The sequence below is a fragment of the Meleagris gallopavo genome, chromosome 5, assembly GCF_905368555.1.
Source record: "Meleagris gallopavo chromosome 5, MGAL_WU_HG_1.1, whole genome shotgun sequence".
NCBI lineage: Eukaryota > Metazoa > Chordata > Aves > Galliformes > Phasianidae > Meleagris > Meleagris gallopavo.
The window spans coordinates 23437823-23456410 of record NC_139408.1 but is presented as its reverse complement, the minus strand read 5'-3'; the positions used below and the strand labels follow the sequence as shown (position 1 = coordinate 23456410).

Here is an 18588-nt window from a genome sequence, read left to right as displayed (position 1 = left end):
TATTTTCAAGCTGTTCCCAGTAATAGGAAGTTCCAAAAAGGCAAGCACTTTACTGGAAGTACACTACAACTCCTGACAAGTTTTGTACAATGAATTACTTCACTCATTGTACACTTCTGGACAAACCATTCATTACATCGTGTCAGACCTACACAGTAACTCAGATCAACTTTCTCTGCTATTTCTTTTCAGATGCTTATGCACAGCCTTTAAATTTTTTCTTAATGCTTTTGGCAAGAAACAGAAACAATGAAATAACTGGGTCATCCTCAGCTACTTAAAAAAAGGCTGTACTTTGAGGGGCAAATCTTAGTTTTTAACTTAAAAAAAAAAAAAAAAAGGATATTTCTTTTTTTATAAATTATGAAAAAATGAGCAGATTTCATTTGAGACAGATTTTGTGATCTGATCACATAGCAATGTATTCAGCTACCAGTGTAGTTGGACTGCCATAACCAGTGCAGTGAACACTGCTCCTGGCTGTCTTGGGTGATCCAAGCTGTTTTCCTTCTCTCATTACTGAAACATCACAACTTTTTGTTATTATGGTCTGTAAGTAATATTTTCCATTCTCCCCTCTCCCCTTTATCATGGATGACAGATTCAATTCAGTCAGACAAGATCTCAAACATGGTACAAAGGAAATGAGCTCATCTAGCATGCCTAGTGCCTCCCAGTGTTTCAATCCACTGCATGTTATAAATAAAATCCCTACAGGATAAGAACATAGGTGCAGGAGGAAAAAAGGAAGGGTGTTAAAAGGATACGAGATGGTTTCACTGCACTGAACCAGGACAAAGGATGAATGTGACTAAACAAACAAAATCTGCAATGATTGACCTTGTGATTGTTTCTGCATATCTTTCCAAAAGTAACCTCCCTCCCCAAGAATTACTTACGTCTGTGGAGCTGGGGCTAGGCAGGGACACAGGCTGAACAGCCGCGGGAAAAGTAAATGTGGTCTCTGTCTTTTCATTTTCAGGGGAGTCAGGATAACTGGACAGAGGGGACGTGGGCGTCAAAGCCCCAAACCCCAGCACCGTGTTGTACTTAGGTGGACGACCTACATATTAACAAAAGGGAACAAACAAACAAACAAACAAACAAAATCTTACATACCTTTGGCCAGTGGTCCTCATTGGCTAGCATGAAAAAGGAAATGATGTAGCACAGAGAGGAAGTTAATATAAAAGTTACAAGTGGAAGGACAGAAGCAAAGATTTAAACATTTTTTAAGAAATATTTAAGTAGAATTTTGCAAGGAAAGAATATTTGAAAGATGTATTTCAGAAGGAAATAGAAATAAGTTCTGTAAGAAGGTCAAAGAACTACGCCCCCAAAAGCAGTCTGGGGACTCCTAGTAACAAGGATACTCAGTTTTTAGGGAAAATTTCTTGGCACTAAAGCTAGATAGAAGCCACAATAACTACTATGAAATCCTTTCTACTGTTATCTCACACATTCCTATCTTTCTACTGCCAGCATAAATCTACACAAAGGTTAAGTCCCGTATCAGAGGCCAACACTCACCATTCCAACCCCCTCCTTTTCTTCTCATTTTTTTAAACCACTCATCCACAGATCAGCACTTTCTACTTTACTGGTGCATCTTTTAAATTAGGGTGCCTCAAGAAAAGTCCTGTTGTGTGACTCATAACCCCAGCACTACCAGTTGTAATCCATCGTTGGTCTTAAAATGTGATTCTCCTCAGATTCTGTGTTTTTTCTTAACCTTTCTCAGTCTAGTTTGTTTGACTATGCACAACTCCTAAATGCTCCTTCAGATTAGCACAATGTGTCTGTAACTATTTTCATAAAATTATGTATGCAAAGTAAGACAGTAAAAAACAATATGTAACCATCATTTCTGCCTCCCTTCTCTACAGTAATTTATGGATATGTAAACATAAAGGACTTAGGATCTAGGAATAATTCCCCAGATCTTATGTTTACAGATTGTCAGTCCATACCTATTAACATGCTAAACCTTGCATTTAAGGTCTGGATATGTTCCAGAACTAAGTATGTCCTTGGAAATGGATTTCTGATAGTGATGTCCATGGCTGAAATTTCTGACACGCTCAGCACCAATTAAAGCTCTCAAGGGCACATGCTTGCATAAGCTTTACGACTAATATACTGCTATTCTAAATCACAAAATAAATGTATACATCCAAATCTTCTATCAGTTAAAAATGCATGCTACTAATTTGGTGCTAATAGAAGGTGCAGGCTCACAACAGTGTGTGAGAAAAAAAAGACAGTAAGACAGCAGTAAGCATGCATAAACAGGCTAAGAGAATATCAAGCACAAAAGCATGCAATCCCTTTCATTGATGCAGTAATTGTTCACAATGACTTATAGAATAGAATTAAGAAATCATTACTAGAAGTAGGAATATTTATTTATCCACAGAGCAAATGCAAAACTCTATCTCTGTAAAATTCATACCATATATTAGAAAAAAAAATCTTTTTTTAATGGTGGATACTGACGTGCTTTATTCAAAACAGCACAAGGGTCAGCTCTGTCACATTGCCTTCTGGACTGACGAGGTTTGTCAAAGAAAGTACACATTAGGTGAATATTTGACATCACAGCAAAAAAAAATCATAATTGAACTGGTCAATTCTATACTTGACTGCACAAGTTCTTAAGAACTGCAGAAAATCATAAAATCAGGAAAAATTGTTATATACGTGTGGTTGATGCCTTGTATGAAAACCAGTATGAAGTTCTCTGCTATGTTGTGCTGACTTATTTCTTTCATCATAACATAAGTATTAAAATTTCAACTATTTTTACAGAAGAATTTGGACTGAAGAATGCTGCATACCTACACAAAAGATCATATTCCATTCCTGGACAAGTGGCACTCTGCACACAATAAAGTGCTCGGGATGAGCAAGATAGTCTTTCTCGAGACAAATTATTTCCAAGGAACCATCTCTGCTCCCACTGGGGAACAAGCTTTTCTCACACTAAGTTTCCTCTCCTACTCAGGGCACAGACACTTCTTCCACAACCACCTTCTTCTTGACAGTAGCAATACAATTTAGTTATTAAAAAGAGAATCTCGACAGCAGCTTTATACCTCTAAATGATGTTCAGACATCTCACCTTTCACTTTGCTCTATTTTTGTGGGGGAAGGTGAAACTGAAATGAAACACTGAGCTGCTTAATAAAACCTGCTATGCTAATCCCTGGAAGTCAAGATCTGTGTCTACCATGGAAATTTACTAGACAAATGAAGTACTGTAAAGTCCTTCTTTGTTTTGCCCTTCAAATGAACAAGGGGACTGCAAATGCAAGATGGAGGAAGAGGCACAGTGCAGGGAGACATGTCTAAGTATACCTCACCTCTTTTACGCGTTCCAGGATGCATTGTGCTGTTCAGGTACGTGACTGCACTCTTCTTGCGCTGCAGGGGAAAACACGACCATTTTAGCTGGTTAACATTTTTGGCAACAACTATATACAATAGCTGATGAACAGCAAGGTAGCACTACATGTGATTACCAGCTGTTCTGTTTTCTGGAGCACAGCTTCAGAGAAGTTTGCTTTTTTACATTACTTTTGACCTCTGGACTGCTTCAGTCCAATATGCAAGCTGACCTAATGGTTAAGACTAACACACACTGCCATTTAATTTCAGTTTTACATAGGAAAAGGCAGAAAAGGACATAAATATTATAAGAACACCCAAGTGTGCCTCCTGATTAAAAATCTCAGGGTCATATCATTGCAATGGCCATCTGAATTACAAACAATAGCTTCCCTGTCTTGTCAGAAGTAAGATAGCTTAATTGTCATGGTGGTATGGTGGCAATGTGGCAGAAAAGAAGCTCAGAATGAAAGGACCAGCTTCCCCCAGCAAGAGATCAATACCTCAGGCTCAAAAACAGCTCCGCTGTATACTGGATTTGCTGTTGTTCTTCTTTTCCTCTCTTGTCGCTTACTTTGGATTTCTTGAAAAACAAAGCATTCAGGTTAGAAAACAACAGGCCCCAGAAATTATGAGTTCCTAAGGATGCAGTTTGCACGTGAAGATTTCTACAGAACCATACATGCTCAACAAAGGAAACTTTATCATGCTTCTAATTTCTGCAGGTTTGGAACTAAGAGCTGATAAAAAATACAAGTATAGTGCTCAACTAATTCACAAAATGACCATCATCTTCTCTCTAAATAAGAGTACTTCAGGATTAAGACTTTTTATACTGGCAGTCAGTGTAATTGGGAGTTAAACTAGAAGCCTCTGATAACCTTGTCAGTACTTAAAAATAAACGCAGTACAGAAATACACAAGCTGTTGCAATGTTAGGCTGTTTTTCAATGTATAGGATTGAGAAAACAAATTATAATCTATTAATTCATTTCCTTTACAGATTAGAGTCCCATGAAATCATGAAAGAAATGAGAAATCCATATGTGGATTACTGTAAAATTATCCATGGCATAACTTTGCAGATACAGAGGCTGTTTAGAATGCAACAATATTGTCACAAATTTCTTTCCTACCATCAAAGCATACACTTTCTTTTCAAACACTGATTCTTCTGATCTCAGCTGCATAAGCAACTGCTTTCCTTCCATGTAATACGGAGAATAAAGGATGTGCAAGAAAGACCAGTTGGATCAAGAGTACAGACATCCCAAAAGCACTTTTGTGTAAGAAAATACTACACTGAATACAGAAATATGTTGGACTTGTAATTCCCATTCAGAATGACTATGAAACAAAGAGCTCAAGAACCAGCTTACGACATTATTTTTTTTACCTTCCAGATGGTCATGAGTAACTAGTCCTAGAGACACCATGAAGGCAAGTTTCTGTGAGAGGGAAGAAAGAGAAAAAATATAGAGATCATGACAATTCCAATTGTTAGGATACGGTACTTTATTTAGGCCCTTTAAAATCAGTTGGCAGGTAACTAAGCACCAAAAATGTTACTAATAATGCTTTGCTTCCATAACTCACTTTTCATTTATATATGTTAATTTGGGAACCTAGGCTGATACACAGGGAAATGTCAATTGCTTACGATCACCGAGTTGGCAGAGCCAGGAACAAGAAAGCAGTTTCTTTACTTCCAATACACTGAGATAACTATGTGATTGGTTCTTAGTAAATGCCAACACAGTTTGCTTGCCAGTAAAATATTACTGGCTACAGAACACCATCTTCATATTACTGCAGACTATAAGGAGCAAGTCTGTTATGCAGTTTGATTAGGGCTATGGCTTCCTCAAGGGATTCTAATTTTAATGCAAGAAGTGCACAGATATCTAAAAATCAGAATTTGTACTGAAAATAGCTAATGCTCACATTAGAAACAGTCAGCTTGAATCTATTTAAAAAAAATAAACACATTTAGTTGTAATCAGTTCCAGAGCTCAATGTGGCAAAAAGGCTCTAGGAAATAGTCATTTTGGTTTTTCCATCCCCCCAAGACTAACGGGACCTAAACTAGAATAAAATCTATGCAGAATGTGCACATACATGGCTCTTTCCATCCTGCTAATCAGAACAATAGTCTTTTATAAGAGAAAAAAAGACAGTTTTCCAACAGTCTAAAAGCTCAAAGGATTAGAAATCAATGCTGTTATCTAAGCTTCCTGGTTGAAGGAAGTATCAGCGAAATTACAAACTTTTAATTTAACAAAAGACCAGAATGAAATATGCAAATGAATTATATCTGTTTAGATTTCTCATTCTGTAGACCTAATAGGTCTTCAGTCATAGACTGATAGTTACTGCTGCCAAATAGGATACATAGAATATGAAAGTTTAGGAATTTTAAGGGAAGAGGGAGGAAAAAAAGTGTTTTCTGGAGGACAAGGAATTCCTTCCATCCAGAAAACTCTGGATGTGTTCTGATACCTGTGGATTTTCTTCTCGTTTTGGCTTCGGTGCAGCAGGTGGAGTAACTGTACGACTTTCTGTTTGCTTCTCTTCTGCTTCCACATGTGGTTTAATAGTCTGAAAAAAAAAAAAAGTTTCTCTCATTCTCTGATAAGGAGGACTATTTTATTTTGAGTAACAAAGCAAAACAAATACTTCAGCAGATACAAAGAAAAACAGCTTAAAGTTGGCAACGTATTAACAAAGAATTGGACTGAGAGGAATATTAAATACTGTTTTGCTTTAACAAAAGATGAAATAGCCTCACAACCATTCCATTAACCCAAGCAGCCATGCAAGCAGTAAAAGTCATCACAAGAGTTAACTCCATTACAGAAGTTGCTGTACTGTATGGGATGGAAAACTTCAGGTAAAACCATTCTGCATGGTTACATGCATTTTATACTTCTGGCTCTTCAATCTTCTTGAAGAATTATGAATGGCTCAAAAACTCTCTCTCTGACTCCTAAGACCTCGTATTTTTTCTGCACTTTTTTTTTTTCTTAAGTCGGATTCTTCTTCAGTGATACCACAAAACTCTTCATGTCAACCCCCAACCCATGGCATAGCTGTTGATACTACAAACTGAGGTAATCTCTACAAAGACACAAACTCTTCCTCTCTACCATATGGGGAAAATACACTGAAAAGTTAATATATTATTAAACCACTAACATTTTTCTGTATGTTTTTCAACAGTTCCTTGATTTTCCAGTAATTATTTGAAGAGCAAATGAATATTGCTGACATCAAAAGGAATAGGCATCAAAAGTACAGTATTGTAGAAGTACTACTTCAAATCAAATGAAAAGTGCACGCACTGCTGAATAACTTGTAGAACTGCCTTGAGGTACACAAGAACCTACTCAAGTGAATTCATAGGGAGAACAGAACGCAAGCATATCTTTCATGCACTAGACTATCTCAGTCTCTATAGGTGACTTCAAACGTGGAAGATAACTTCAAGGCACATTAGTCTACGAAAGATTTGTAAGTAAAATGTATAGTAATATATGCATAATTACATAAATACACATTGTATGTTATAGATAATGCATTATATATTATATAATGGTATAATATCACTAACCTGTAATAAATGAAAGAATTAAAAGTGAAATAGAAGATTGCTTCACTTCAACTGAACATTAAGGAAGCAGCAGCTGCAAACCATGCTAAAGTAAAAACTTTAAGAAAGTCTTTGGTGGAGGGAGATTTTAAAACTAATTATTTACAATGCTCTGTTTCTAATGGTCTCCCTTCTGCTCATTTAACCTAATTTAGTCATGGTAAACTGCCAGTCCTCTAAAGATGAGTGACTATTTTTTCTCCAATTATAAGACAACAAGACTACAGGAGCAAGGAAGAAATTGTTGGATTATATACTTCTATGGTTTTGCTTTTTTTTTTTGAACATGGATTTTGGTTTGTACATAGTCTCCAAGAAATTAGTACAGCCTTGGAATATAGCTTGCTTATAAACAACTGAAGCTGAACAGTAGAGAGAATAAAACTCTTAAAGTATGAAAAGAAGATGTTAAAGAAAAAAGGTTATTTCTACTCCCAGAGTCAGAAGTCATTTCATAATTTGTACTACTGTTGGAACATGAATATTACCAGCAATCAATGAAAGCTTCCCCATTTCTTATTCTCTCCAAAACTGGCACCATAAAGCAATACATCGAATATGCTTATTCAGTAGACACTTTCTTATCTGTACCTGTTTTTCAATGTTTGGTTTGCTGATCTGTACAGTCTGAGGTCCAGCAAGCCTGGTACCCGGTGCTGCTATCACGATGCTGGTGAGCTGTGCCATAGGGAAAGTTTTGGCTATGGTTGCTGTCTGCCCGTTAACTACACGAACTGGATGTATGGAGTTCTGAGAGTTGGGTAAAGAGGTGGGTGTGAACTTTGTTGTCAACATCACAGGCCTCTGAATAAGCTGAGGAGCTGCAAGCATTGGAGGAGGTGCTGGGGCAATAGGAATGTTATTTTGGGCAACTGGCTTAGGTCGAACCTATGGGGAAAAAAAAAGGAAGAGAGATATTCATATAGCAATACTGCGGAAAAAATTATTTACTAAGTCTTTCAATTCAGCCTGTATAATCCATGATTCCTTACAGAATGTAATTTTTAGCATAGAGTCACAAGTATGATACGAAAAAGAAAAAGCCACATTTTCGAATTTACTTTCATAAGATCCATCCATAAAACATTTGCATAAGCAGTCACAGTCCCTGAAATGGTATTTGGATTCACAGATATTTATATTACATGTATATTGCCAAGTGCCTTATATATGTCTAAATCAACATACTGCTTTTGTGAGCCAAAAACTAATGTAATATTTACAGGCACTGCTGAGACTTTCATGTCAGAAGTGTGTCTCAGGGCTTTATACTGAGTCTCCAACAATTTTTCAGAAAATCCTTGTTATCACTGTTATCATATTACTCTGTACACGTATAAATAGACATTTGCATATCCACTCTTGCTAAATAAATAGAATTTTCACAATAATACATTAATCTCTCACTGAAAATGCTGAAGGGTACAGCTAAAGGCAGTTAGTAATATTTTTCTTCCATGAGTCACAAAAATTGTTCAATACTCTACTACAAATACTTGTTTATTTCTTGCCCATTGTTTTTACTTACTACATGATTACAGTGTACAGAAACAGAATAAATTACTCTGAAAATAAAGCCTTTTCCACTATTTAATTTCTGTTGTCCTATCCACATTTAATACTCCACAATGGATTTCATCATTAAAAACAAGGTGATGTTCCAACAGATTTCACAGTCTCTAAGTTTTAAACAGAGACCAGCCTATATTTTCCTTTTTTTCTTTTGCACCACATTAAGGCTTCTAGTCAGTGCCAAGTATATGTTGCAAATGATATAGTTCCTCCAAAATCTTTTCTTTTAATGAAGAAAGAATCAGTGTCTTTTCCAACCTGTGAAAAAATTTGTTTTCTACAAGTTTTACTGCTCAGCTGTGAACAGAAATCACCCTCTGCTGCAATACAGAAATACTTGGGAACAACCTAGAGACATCTTGTTTTTCCTTCTTGCTCATGAGCAGCAAACAATAATTACAGCAATTTAAGGCCTTAGGTGATGCATTGATTTTTGCTGACACCAGTTCAGAGGGTTCATTCCTTTTGATGCAAATACATTCATAAATGATCACTATATGCTAATCTCATAATCACAGACACACAGGGCAGGAGGAAGCTCAGGATATTTCTAATCCAATCTCCTTCTCAGTGCAAGGCCAACGCTCAATGCAGACCAAGATTCTCAGGGCTTTGTCCAGACAGGGCTTGCTAACCCCCAAGGCTGGAGATTCCACCACGCCTCTGGGCAGCCTATTCCAGTCCTAAATGTTCCCACAGTGAGAAATTATTTCCTGACTGGATATTAGGAAAGCTTTTGTTACTGTGAAGGTGGTCAAGCACTGGAACAGGCTTTCTAGAGAGGTGGTTGTTGCCTCGTGCTTGTCAGTATTCTAAGAGGCATTTGGATAATGAACTGCTCAGGCAGCTGGACTGGATGATCTTTGAAGATTCCTTCCAACAGAATCATTCTGTTCTGTTCTATTGTACATCCAGTCTAAACCTTCCCATGAAGATGAATTGTCTCCTCCACCACGTCACCAATAAAGAACTGACAGGCACGATGCTCACAGAAAATTTCTCCTATTTACGCTATAATTAAGGTCCCTCTTTACTTGCTTGCTCTCTATACACTTACCTGTGGAAGAAAATTTGGACGAGGAGTGAGTCTGGGAGGAGGGATGAACTGCGGCACTTTTATGGGCTGGGGTGTAGCCTGAACCTGCTGTAAGAATGTAAGACATAGTTCAATCAGAGAAAAATAGCTCTGATGTTGTTCACCAAAATCAACACCCTGAACGTATTTTCAGACTTGATGTTCCTGGCTTTTCACTCCATAGTTTTTCATTGTAACAGCTTCTTCGTTACAAATGTACTGAAAAAGGAAGTATCCCTACTTTCCAGCGCCTGTATACCTTTGTTCACAAACAGAAGGTATCTCTCCTTTTAGTGCTTCTGTACTAACTACTGTGATCTGTGATCTAAAATCACTTCATCTGAAGAGAATGAAACTATGATTTGTTTTAATAGTTCATAAATGGCTTTATAACTGACAGAAAGTAGCTTCAGGCTTTGATGTCCAGCTATACTATCCTATTATATTCAATGGCATCCAGGAGAACAAAAGATTATCTCACACAAATGAGAAAATTTGGAAGTTAGAACTATTCTATTTCTAGAAATATTAATGACACTCTGAGGGTCTGTAAATGCACAGCCTAAAATTTGAAGGTAAGTCAATTGAAGCAATTAAGCTCTGATTTTAAGCAGTCTTAAGTACTTTCCTTTCTACCTGAAATCAATTGGAGTTGCCAAATAATTAATCTGATTAGTGATACTAACTACCCTAGTTGAGTACTCAGTGAGATTCTTTGAGATTAATGTCCATGTTAGTTTCCACCCTTCTCTACTTCTGTCCATACACATAAGATTGCGATTTACTTCAAAAAGGTATCATGCTGATTAATTAAAGCTTGGGAAAATATTCTGAGATTTTTTATGAAATGTGCTTCCAAAACCTAAATCACGTGTAAGTATAATAACACTATCACCTGCACAGCCTAAGTAGGTAATTCAGCAAAGAGATTAAGCAGAAGCATGAAAGTCAGATGAGGGGGGCAACAGATGACTCTGGAAAAGGGAATAGTAGAAAAGACTCCAAACGTTCTACCCTGATTACAGTGATGCCCTATCGGGAAGTAGAATTACTTTAATTTGCATTATTAAACTGTATTTTTAAATAAAGATAAATAAAGATTTGTATTCAGTGAAGTTCTAATCTTTAATTCAAAAGTGGAATTTCCCTATCATGATCCTATATAATTCCTAATTTCCAGTCCAAGAAGGTTATATAATCTAATTCTACAACATTTCTTCTTATATTTCCAGGTGTCTCATCAATTGTTCAGCAAGTTAACTACTCTGGAAAAGACTGTATGATATAATCCGAGCACTTTCCAAAATACATGATTAAAGAAACAGGATCTGCGTATGAAAAAATGGTGAGTGAAGACATGGTAGTGAGCAGAATTAAGTGGTGTGTCTAACATGAGAGACTTTATCACAGAAAGTGAACAAGAGAGATTGACTCAAAAAATGTAAAACAAAAACCCCAAATGATCAAACCACGAAATTCTGACAGCACCTTTACCAAACAAAAGAGTTGAAATTTTGCAGAACACAGCCCATATACTCCGTAGGGGCAAAACAATTGCTGCTTCCCCATGACTAACAGTTACTGCACAGAGTTGATGACAGCACCGATTTAATTCTATAGAGCCAAACAATAGTAACAACCCATGTAGAGAGTAAATATTTTTCTCTCGGTTTTGTAGTTTAGCAATGTCAACCTACGAAGTCTCATAACAAGTCCCTACTCTTCTCCTTTCTGGTACAAAAATGTGATTTTTTTTTTCCTATGGCCCTGTTGCAAACTACACCACACATATTTGCAGGGCAAACACATGAAACGCTTACCAAAGTGACTGTGTTTTTCGCCACTATTTGGACTGTCTCAGCTCCTGGCCCAGTGACCTTATTTGTTGTCTGGAGGTTGACCGGTGCATTCTGCGCATCAGTGCTGAGGACTGCTTTCTGGTTGTTGTTGATAGCAGTAACCATGGCAATGGTAGGTCTCTGACCCACAACGGAGGCAGGCATGGTCGCAGTTGCTGCTTTCAAGACGAGAGGTAGTGTCTTAGTGGTGATCATAGAAGCTGTAGTTACCGTTTTCTAGAGGAAACAGAAAAAACACTGTAAGAGACAGAGACACTTGGCATCAGACAGGATGTGGGCTGGTTTGTCAGAAACAATAGACAGTAGAAGAAAAGGCAGCACTAAGTCTACCTGCCTACTGTTCAGACATGCATATGATTTTACTCTTCTGAAAACTGAATAGCTAGAAAGAAATCTCATTTGGGGCTCCTGTTGGGAACATTTTCATCATTTGCAAAATTAGAGATTGATTCAAAAACAGTTTCTGAGAATACGACAACCAAGTGTTAGCAGAGGCATATACGTGTTTTGATCTTTTAGTTTCATTCTACTTGTAAATGTGTACTGTCAACATCAACCCTATATGCTGGAATTTTATGAAACAAACCAGCAAACTAGCTTCTCATCAATTAAAATACAAAATTCCAAATGGAAACTTTACTTACAGAGATCATAATTAGGGGAAGAGGGAAAAAAAACCTCATAAGCTTATTTTTTTCTTTAAGAACAAAAATGGATTTTGATTCTGGCTAGTCTAAATTTCAGTTTTAGACATACAGACAGTAATTTAGTCCTTCATGTTCTTTCCTAAGAATACCAGCAGGGCTATCCTGGAGTTGTGAGCTGGCTGTACGCCTGTCCAGCTGCAGGCAATTAATTTTAACTTCACTGGAACGGGGGAGTGGGGGTGGTTTTGGTGCACGCACATGATTCCAGATTGTTCTTAGCCTGTTTTAAAGAAAGTGGTTTTGAATCACTTAATGTCAGCATTTATCTGAAATGCACTGATACACTATGCTCCCAAATTAAGTGTATTCCGAAGTTAATCGTAATTCCTAATTTTGGTTTAAAATGTACCATCTTTTAAGATATTGAAGAAAACAGAAAATACCAATCTCATTCAAAAAGTAACAAGGCAGGAAAATCTCCGTATAAAGTCAGAACACAACGTGTGCAGAAAAATCATGATGAATGACACTCAACAGAATGGCAGAACGTATTCCTTCTCTCTTTGGTGTAAAAAATCCAGTGTATTAATGACCCTGCATTTTCAAAACAGTTACTGGCATCATTAAATGCTTTTAGAATGAAGCAAGAGCCATTCCCTCTTGACAATGGTGCTAGACTTTAGAACAGGAAAAAATGGAGAACCAGGGGTCAGGCAGCCTCTGTCATGTTCTGAACATGCCTCATTCAGATTTCGCCATTATGATGACATAAGAACTTTCTTTTCATTCTAATAAAGTAATATATTTCCAGTTGGTTCCTTCAGTATTTTCTCTGATACTATTTCCTTAAACTAAAATGTGTTTTGCCTTCACACCACCAATTTTTTACTGCTTAAACTATATCCCCTAATTGTTAATTACACTCAAATGTGAAAAAATCACTGTATAATGCCAAATCAAAGAATAATTCGTGCTACAATTTAATGAATTTATATAAAATCTAGTCATAATAGTTTTTTCCTTGTCTCAATGTGAACAATTCCCTTAACTTTCTGTTTTAGATATAAGAGCTTCTCATTGACCTCCACTGCACTGTCTCCAAAGCAAGAGGCTCCTTTCCCCTGAAGCAGTAATATTATTCAAGCTTTTCCAATAAGATGTAACACCGTATCATTTTCACAAGAATTACATTCATCTATACACATTTTAAAGAAAAGTGTAATCCATCATGTAATACAAGACTGAGACACTTTCAAGGGGTTCTGCTAAGTGTGAAAGTACTGAGAGCATAGTTTCAGACAGCAGATCACAGAGCTTGAATTTCTGCGTTACTTTGCAGAGCATTAATTGCTTCGGTTATTCTAAAAGGTTTTCAATGCTTGAATTCATACTGAAGTACCATTCATAGCAAGTTTGCTTTATTTCGCATAATAACATTGTAATAGTACGAGCTTTCAGCAGGCTTGCTGCTTTTTGAAAAAATACCCCTCTTACTGGATTATGTTAAGTATCTTACAATGTCACTATCAAAGCAGTATATATAACTTTATTCCTAAACTGAATTACTCTGAAAATAGCAATTGAAAGCATTCTCTTTACTGGAAAATGTGTTGTTACAAAAGTTGGCAGCAATAACCTTTAAACAGGGACAAAATACTTAACATTACTTGTTCCTTATATCTTTGCTGAAAGAGAAGGCACAGTTTTACTGAGGGGCAAGAGAACAGAGAATCTGTACATAGATTCCACAGAAGCAAGAGATGATATTTTAGAGTTATACCAACATAAACAATAACAGATCACTTAAGGGTACGAGCTGGCTTTTTTTATTCAAATGAGAGGGAGACCTGCCTTTCAGTTCCTAATTACTTTCTGACTGCAACCGCATCAAGGAGTCAGAAGGGTGTAGCAGTTTTGTGACTGTTTCACTAGAGGGCTCTTTAACTTTAAACAAAACCTGGGTTTTTGTAACCCAGAAGATGACCTGGAAGTTAATGCGTGAATGCAAAGTGTGGAACAAGGAGAAAAATGTAAGGCTGCTTTTGCAGTTGTGTTTCCTGACTGAAAAGCAAAGAGTGATTCACCATTTTACGACACATTAGTACACACTTCATAGTTCTGTCCTAGATTCAGTGTAGTTTGTGCTCAAGTCCATCGTTTTCTTAGATAAGTCTGCTTCATTTCGTCAATATTCTTTTTCAAGTACCTAAGCCTCACAAAGATATTTTTAGAAAATATTCAAAACAACTTGCTCGTTTAACGAGATAACTAAGATCCCAACCATTTCTTCCCCTTCTACTTTCTGGAAAAGAGGAGAACTATTACCAGTCAAAGTTATGGCTGCAATTCCCTGCAATATGCATAAAGCAAACGGTGAATTCTGCCATCTGCCTATCCAAATACATGTGAGCTGCTGAGATGGCAACAATAGGTAAAAAAAAAAGTCACACATCCTCTTACTATGAAATCTACCCCTGCCTTTCTAGCTGCTTTATTAGCAGACTTTTGAGAGTCTAAATATTTGAACAGTAGAGACTTGGAATTAGCTTGCAATTTCCTTCTCAGTAAAGCGGTCCACTTTCCCTGGTGAGTTCTGGGATTCTATCTCTAATCCTATACTGTAATGAAATTAATGTGCCTTCCCAATAAATACACTACTTTCTAAAATTTAAACTTTGCAATTACCATTGTATCCACTTAAATTAATGTATGCAGACTCGCGTAAGAATTATTACATATGAGTTATGTCTGTTTAGAAAGAGCCAGGCAGAAAGAAGAGGGAACTGTTTCCTTATATTTTGCTCACAAAGACTGTGAGTCTTTTAAAAATAAATGATATTAATCACACACTTCATACAGTACAAGCAGAGTCTTTACTGTTTCTTGAGATTTACTAGCTGTGGCTAATCACGCATGCACCTGTGGAAATGACAGATTAATTTGCTAAACTTTTATTTATTTCTAAGTAAGATGATGCGACCATCTTTCTTTTTTGTGACACTATGACTTTTAATCTCTAATAGGTGGAAAACAAAAACAAAACAAAACAGAAAAAAACAACAAACCAAACAACTGATACGTGCACATGCACAGAAAGAGAAATTAATATTGGTACACTAAAAGGCCAAAGTGAAAGTTTCTAATTTTCTGTCTGCACCTTTGATTTTTCTGCAGTGAACTTTACCTTCAGCAAGGAAAAGAACTGCTTTAGCAATTCTTACCTGTGATCCAATCACGTTTGGAGAGGGTGCAGTAGACTGCTGCTGCTGTTGATGGTGGTGTTGCTGTAGTTGTTGTAGTGGTTGTGGCTGTGGCGTCTGTAGTTTGTTTTCTGACTGTGCCAATGGCTGTATTTGAAACTTACTGTCTGGCTGTTCCTGCTTCACTATCAAATTCTTTCGAAGCTGTTCCACCACTCTTTTCTACCAGATAAACAGAAACATAAACAGATATGATGATGGTTACTTTGTTGCATATGTTAGAGGAGATAATATTAGCTAAAGCATTTAAGGTAAATAAAGGACTATACAAAAGTGCAGGAGGAGTTCTCTTTTTAGAATTTTAAAAATTGGTGTTAACTAATGGACTGAATTCCAGAATAGCTATGCTGTCCAACAAGATGACCTTACTGTCCTTGCGGAAACTCACCCCACTCCGGGCTATTCACAAACCACTGCAAGACCTCATTAGCATAAATTCACTTGAGACTTGTTGACATTCAGATTCCAAAGTCTCTGTCTCCTTCTGACACACACCTCCAGACACAGAAAATGACTGGCGAGAGAGCCACACTGTGTGCAAAGTGGGGAATAGGAAAGGCACTGATGTGTGGTCATTCAGTCCAATATTACTGCCAGTTGAAAGCAAATCAGATAAGGCTACCTACAGCAGGAAGGTAAGAGACAGACTTATTTCTCCAAGCTAAAATGCTTCCAGTGATATTATAGCTTTCATGAAAATTTGAAATTATTTCAAAGAGAAGTTTCTCCTCCTGGTAGCTACTGGTATCCTTAGACGATAAAAGATCTGACACCAGACCAGGTGACTTATGGGATAAGATACCATGTTGCTCAATGGGTAATAAGGGCTCGCATTTTATGTTCATGTGCTTTAGCAACAGCAAGGGGTGCATATACCACAAGACTTTTTTTTTGTGTGTGTGTGTGCACATGATAGGAAACAAGCATCTTTTCCCATACTCTAACCACCACCTATCTAGGGTAGCTTTGAAAAGATTCAGATGTGTACTCCAGAATTGTTACACTGCATGGCTGGATGTGGAGGAGTACATTAAAGAGTGAATTGACACGCCAGAGGCCAGCCTGAGGAAATTTGATCAAAAAGCCTGATGGTCAGACCAACTCAGCCAGAGCTTGGCACTAGCAGAAGGACCTGCCTGAAGCAGTTCCAGTTACGTGAAAAGAAAAAAACTTTCTGACAGTATCCAATCTTTGGATTTATTTATTTATTTATTTATTTATTTGAAGCATTTCTATTAGGGTGTAGTACAAAACAGAGAGAGAGAATGAAAAAAAAAAAAAATCCACGTACATACAACCAACTGAAACAATCTTTCTCTCTTTTATATATATATACTTTTTTTCCTTGCAGGATTATGGAACTCTGAAGTAGTGAAGTATCTGTTCTTCTTGTAGCTCCCATTCTCATACTTCACACCTTCCAAGTATGTTGCTTATGATAGCTTAAGGCTGCACCATGCCTAACACACTAACCTTGTACCTAGAAAACAGCAAAAGTTGCAGGGTTCCAAACACGCACTTTTTGAGAACCATAACTTTAAAAAGCAAGAGAGAACACGCCATCAACCAAAAATAAAAATAAAAAAAACCTGTTTCATAGGGTTGAAAAATGTGAATTCAAAGTGCTGATGTTTTTGCAAAAGACTGAATTCAGCAGCTACCAAGTGTACGTGAGGAAGACCACCCAGCTTATAAAACCTCCCCGGAGTTGTGGTGACGGTCCTGGCACGGATGCACACGGACTCTAAAGGCAACAGAAACATTGGCTCAATCTCACTGAAAACTCAGGGAGCTTGTAGTAGGCAGGAATGCAAAATAAATATTTTACACTGCACCTAGAAGAATGCTAAAAGATATCAAAACCTAAAAACTGGAAACTGTTCCCGCGTAGAACAAAGAGAAAATATTAAGGGTATATATAAGGGTATTTTTCAAATTCAGATGTTTTACATAGTTTTAAGTGGCCTGTGTCTATCTGCTCATTCAAACATGGAATAGCTGAACAATCATTTAAAATTGCTGTCTGAGAAGATCAACCATGTTAACCCGCAAACTGAAGTGCTGCATCAGCAAGCAGAAGAGCTGAAAAACATTTCCAAAGAGCAAACCAAGGGGGGAGGAGACGAGAAGGGAACAGAGCAGGAGATGAAATACGGCAACATGTCTATGTAATACATGCCAAAAACATACTGTACAGGAGACTGAAGCATTGCAGTACCAACTCAGGACAAGAGGCAATAGGACAATCTTGTCCCACCTTGCCAATAGGATAGAACAACGGCGCTGCTGGGGAGAGAGCTGCTGCGAGCCGCCTGGCAGCAGTGCATACTGCCATCCACATCCATTATGCAGATATTAAATTGGAAGAAACATCTAATGCTTTTAAGATTCAGAGCGGTACAAGTGAAGTTTGCAAAGAATGCCAATTGCTGACGCAGTTTATTAAGCTTCCTCTACCAACTGTCAGTAAAAATACCACAGTGGCACTATAGAAATCGTTATACTATTTGGAAGGCTGTGGGGATTACGTGCTTGCTAGCAGTATCAGGAGCGGCTCTGAACAACGTATTCTGAAATTACTTAGCTTAATTACCCAAACCAGCTCGGGCTGCCCCTACACAGGCACCAAGCCCAGGCCATACCTGCTTGCAGCACCTCGCTGCTGCATCCTCCCAGCACCACTGCCAGCTCGGGCCAGGATAACAAGAAAGTCTACTGTGTGGCTTCATACTACATTAAAGCAGCGTTTTAAAATGGTTCCTGTGAGTTATTGGGCTGTTCTTAATCAATCCTGGATGTGGTTTGTGCCCCAAAACTTGCAATCTGCATAGCTGAAATTTGCCAGTGTTGGTGTAAAGTCCTGGCCGCACATTTGGTAAAGCCAGGGAGATTGAGGTGACCTAGAAGTACCACAGAATTCTTAAGAAATATTCCCAATAATTGCCATTTCCCTCCCTCGATTTTTAATTGAAGAATATTTAAGCACTGCATTCTTATTGACAACTTCAGAGTTTTAAACTGAGAATAACTCCATTGTAAACACAAAAACATAACACAGCAGCCTTCTGAGTGTCAGAACTCATATTCCTAAGGTAGTTTCTTTTCCTGCAGTGCTACAAATGTGTGAAAAGCATTTGTC

The 18588-nt window shown here is 37.5% G+C and overlaps 1 protein-coding gene across 6 annotated transcripts in view; it reads right to left on the bottom strand.

The window, feature by feature from the left end:
• The window catches only part of PHF21A (PHD finger protein 21A), a 121390-nt gene that overhangs the window by 10161 nt on the left and 92641 nt on the right, over nt 1-18588 (bottom strand). For 5 of the 6 annotated variants that reach the window (XM_085224751.1, XM_085224748.1, XM_085224752.1 and 2 more), the window contains exons 6-14: nt 15411-15611; nt 11504-11758; nt 9666-9752; nt 7628-7924; nt 5887-5985; nt 4784-4835; nt 3891-3970; nt 3363-3423; nt 900-1063 (exon numbers count right to left, since the gene is read on the bottom strand). In XM_085224751.1, the coding sequence (XP_085080877.1) occupies nt 900-1063; nt 3363-3423; nt 3891-3970; nt 4784-4835; nt 5887-5985; nt 7628-7924; nt 9666-9752; nt 11504-11758; nt 15411-15611 (1296 nt within the window). Of the gene's footprint in view, nt 1-899; nt 1064-1119; nt 1143-3362; nt 3424-3890; nt 3971-4783; nt 4836-5886; nt 5986-7627; nt 7925-9665; nt 9753-11503; nt 11759-15410; nt 15612-18588 lie in introns of all 6 variants that reach the window. The other variant, XM_085224753.1, reaches the window with a different exon arrangement.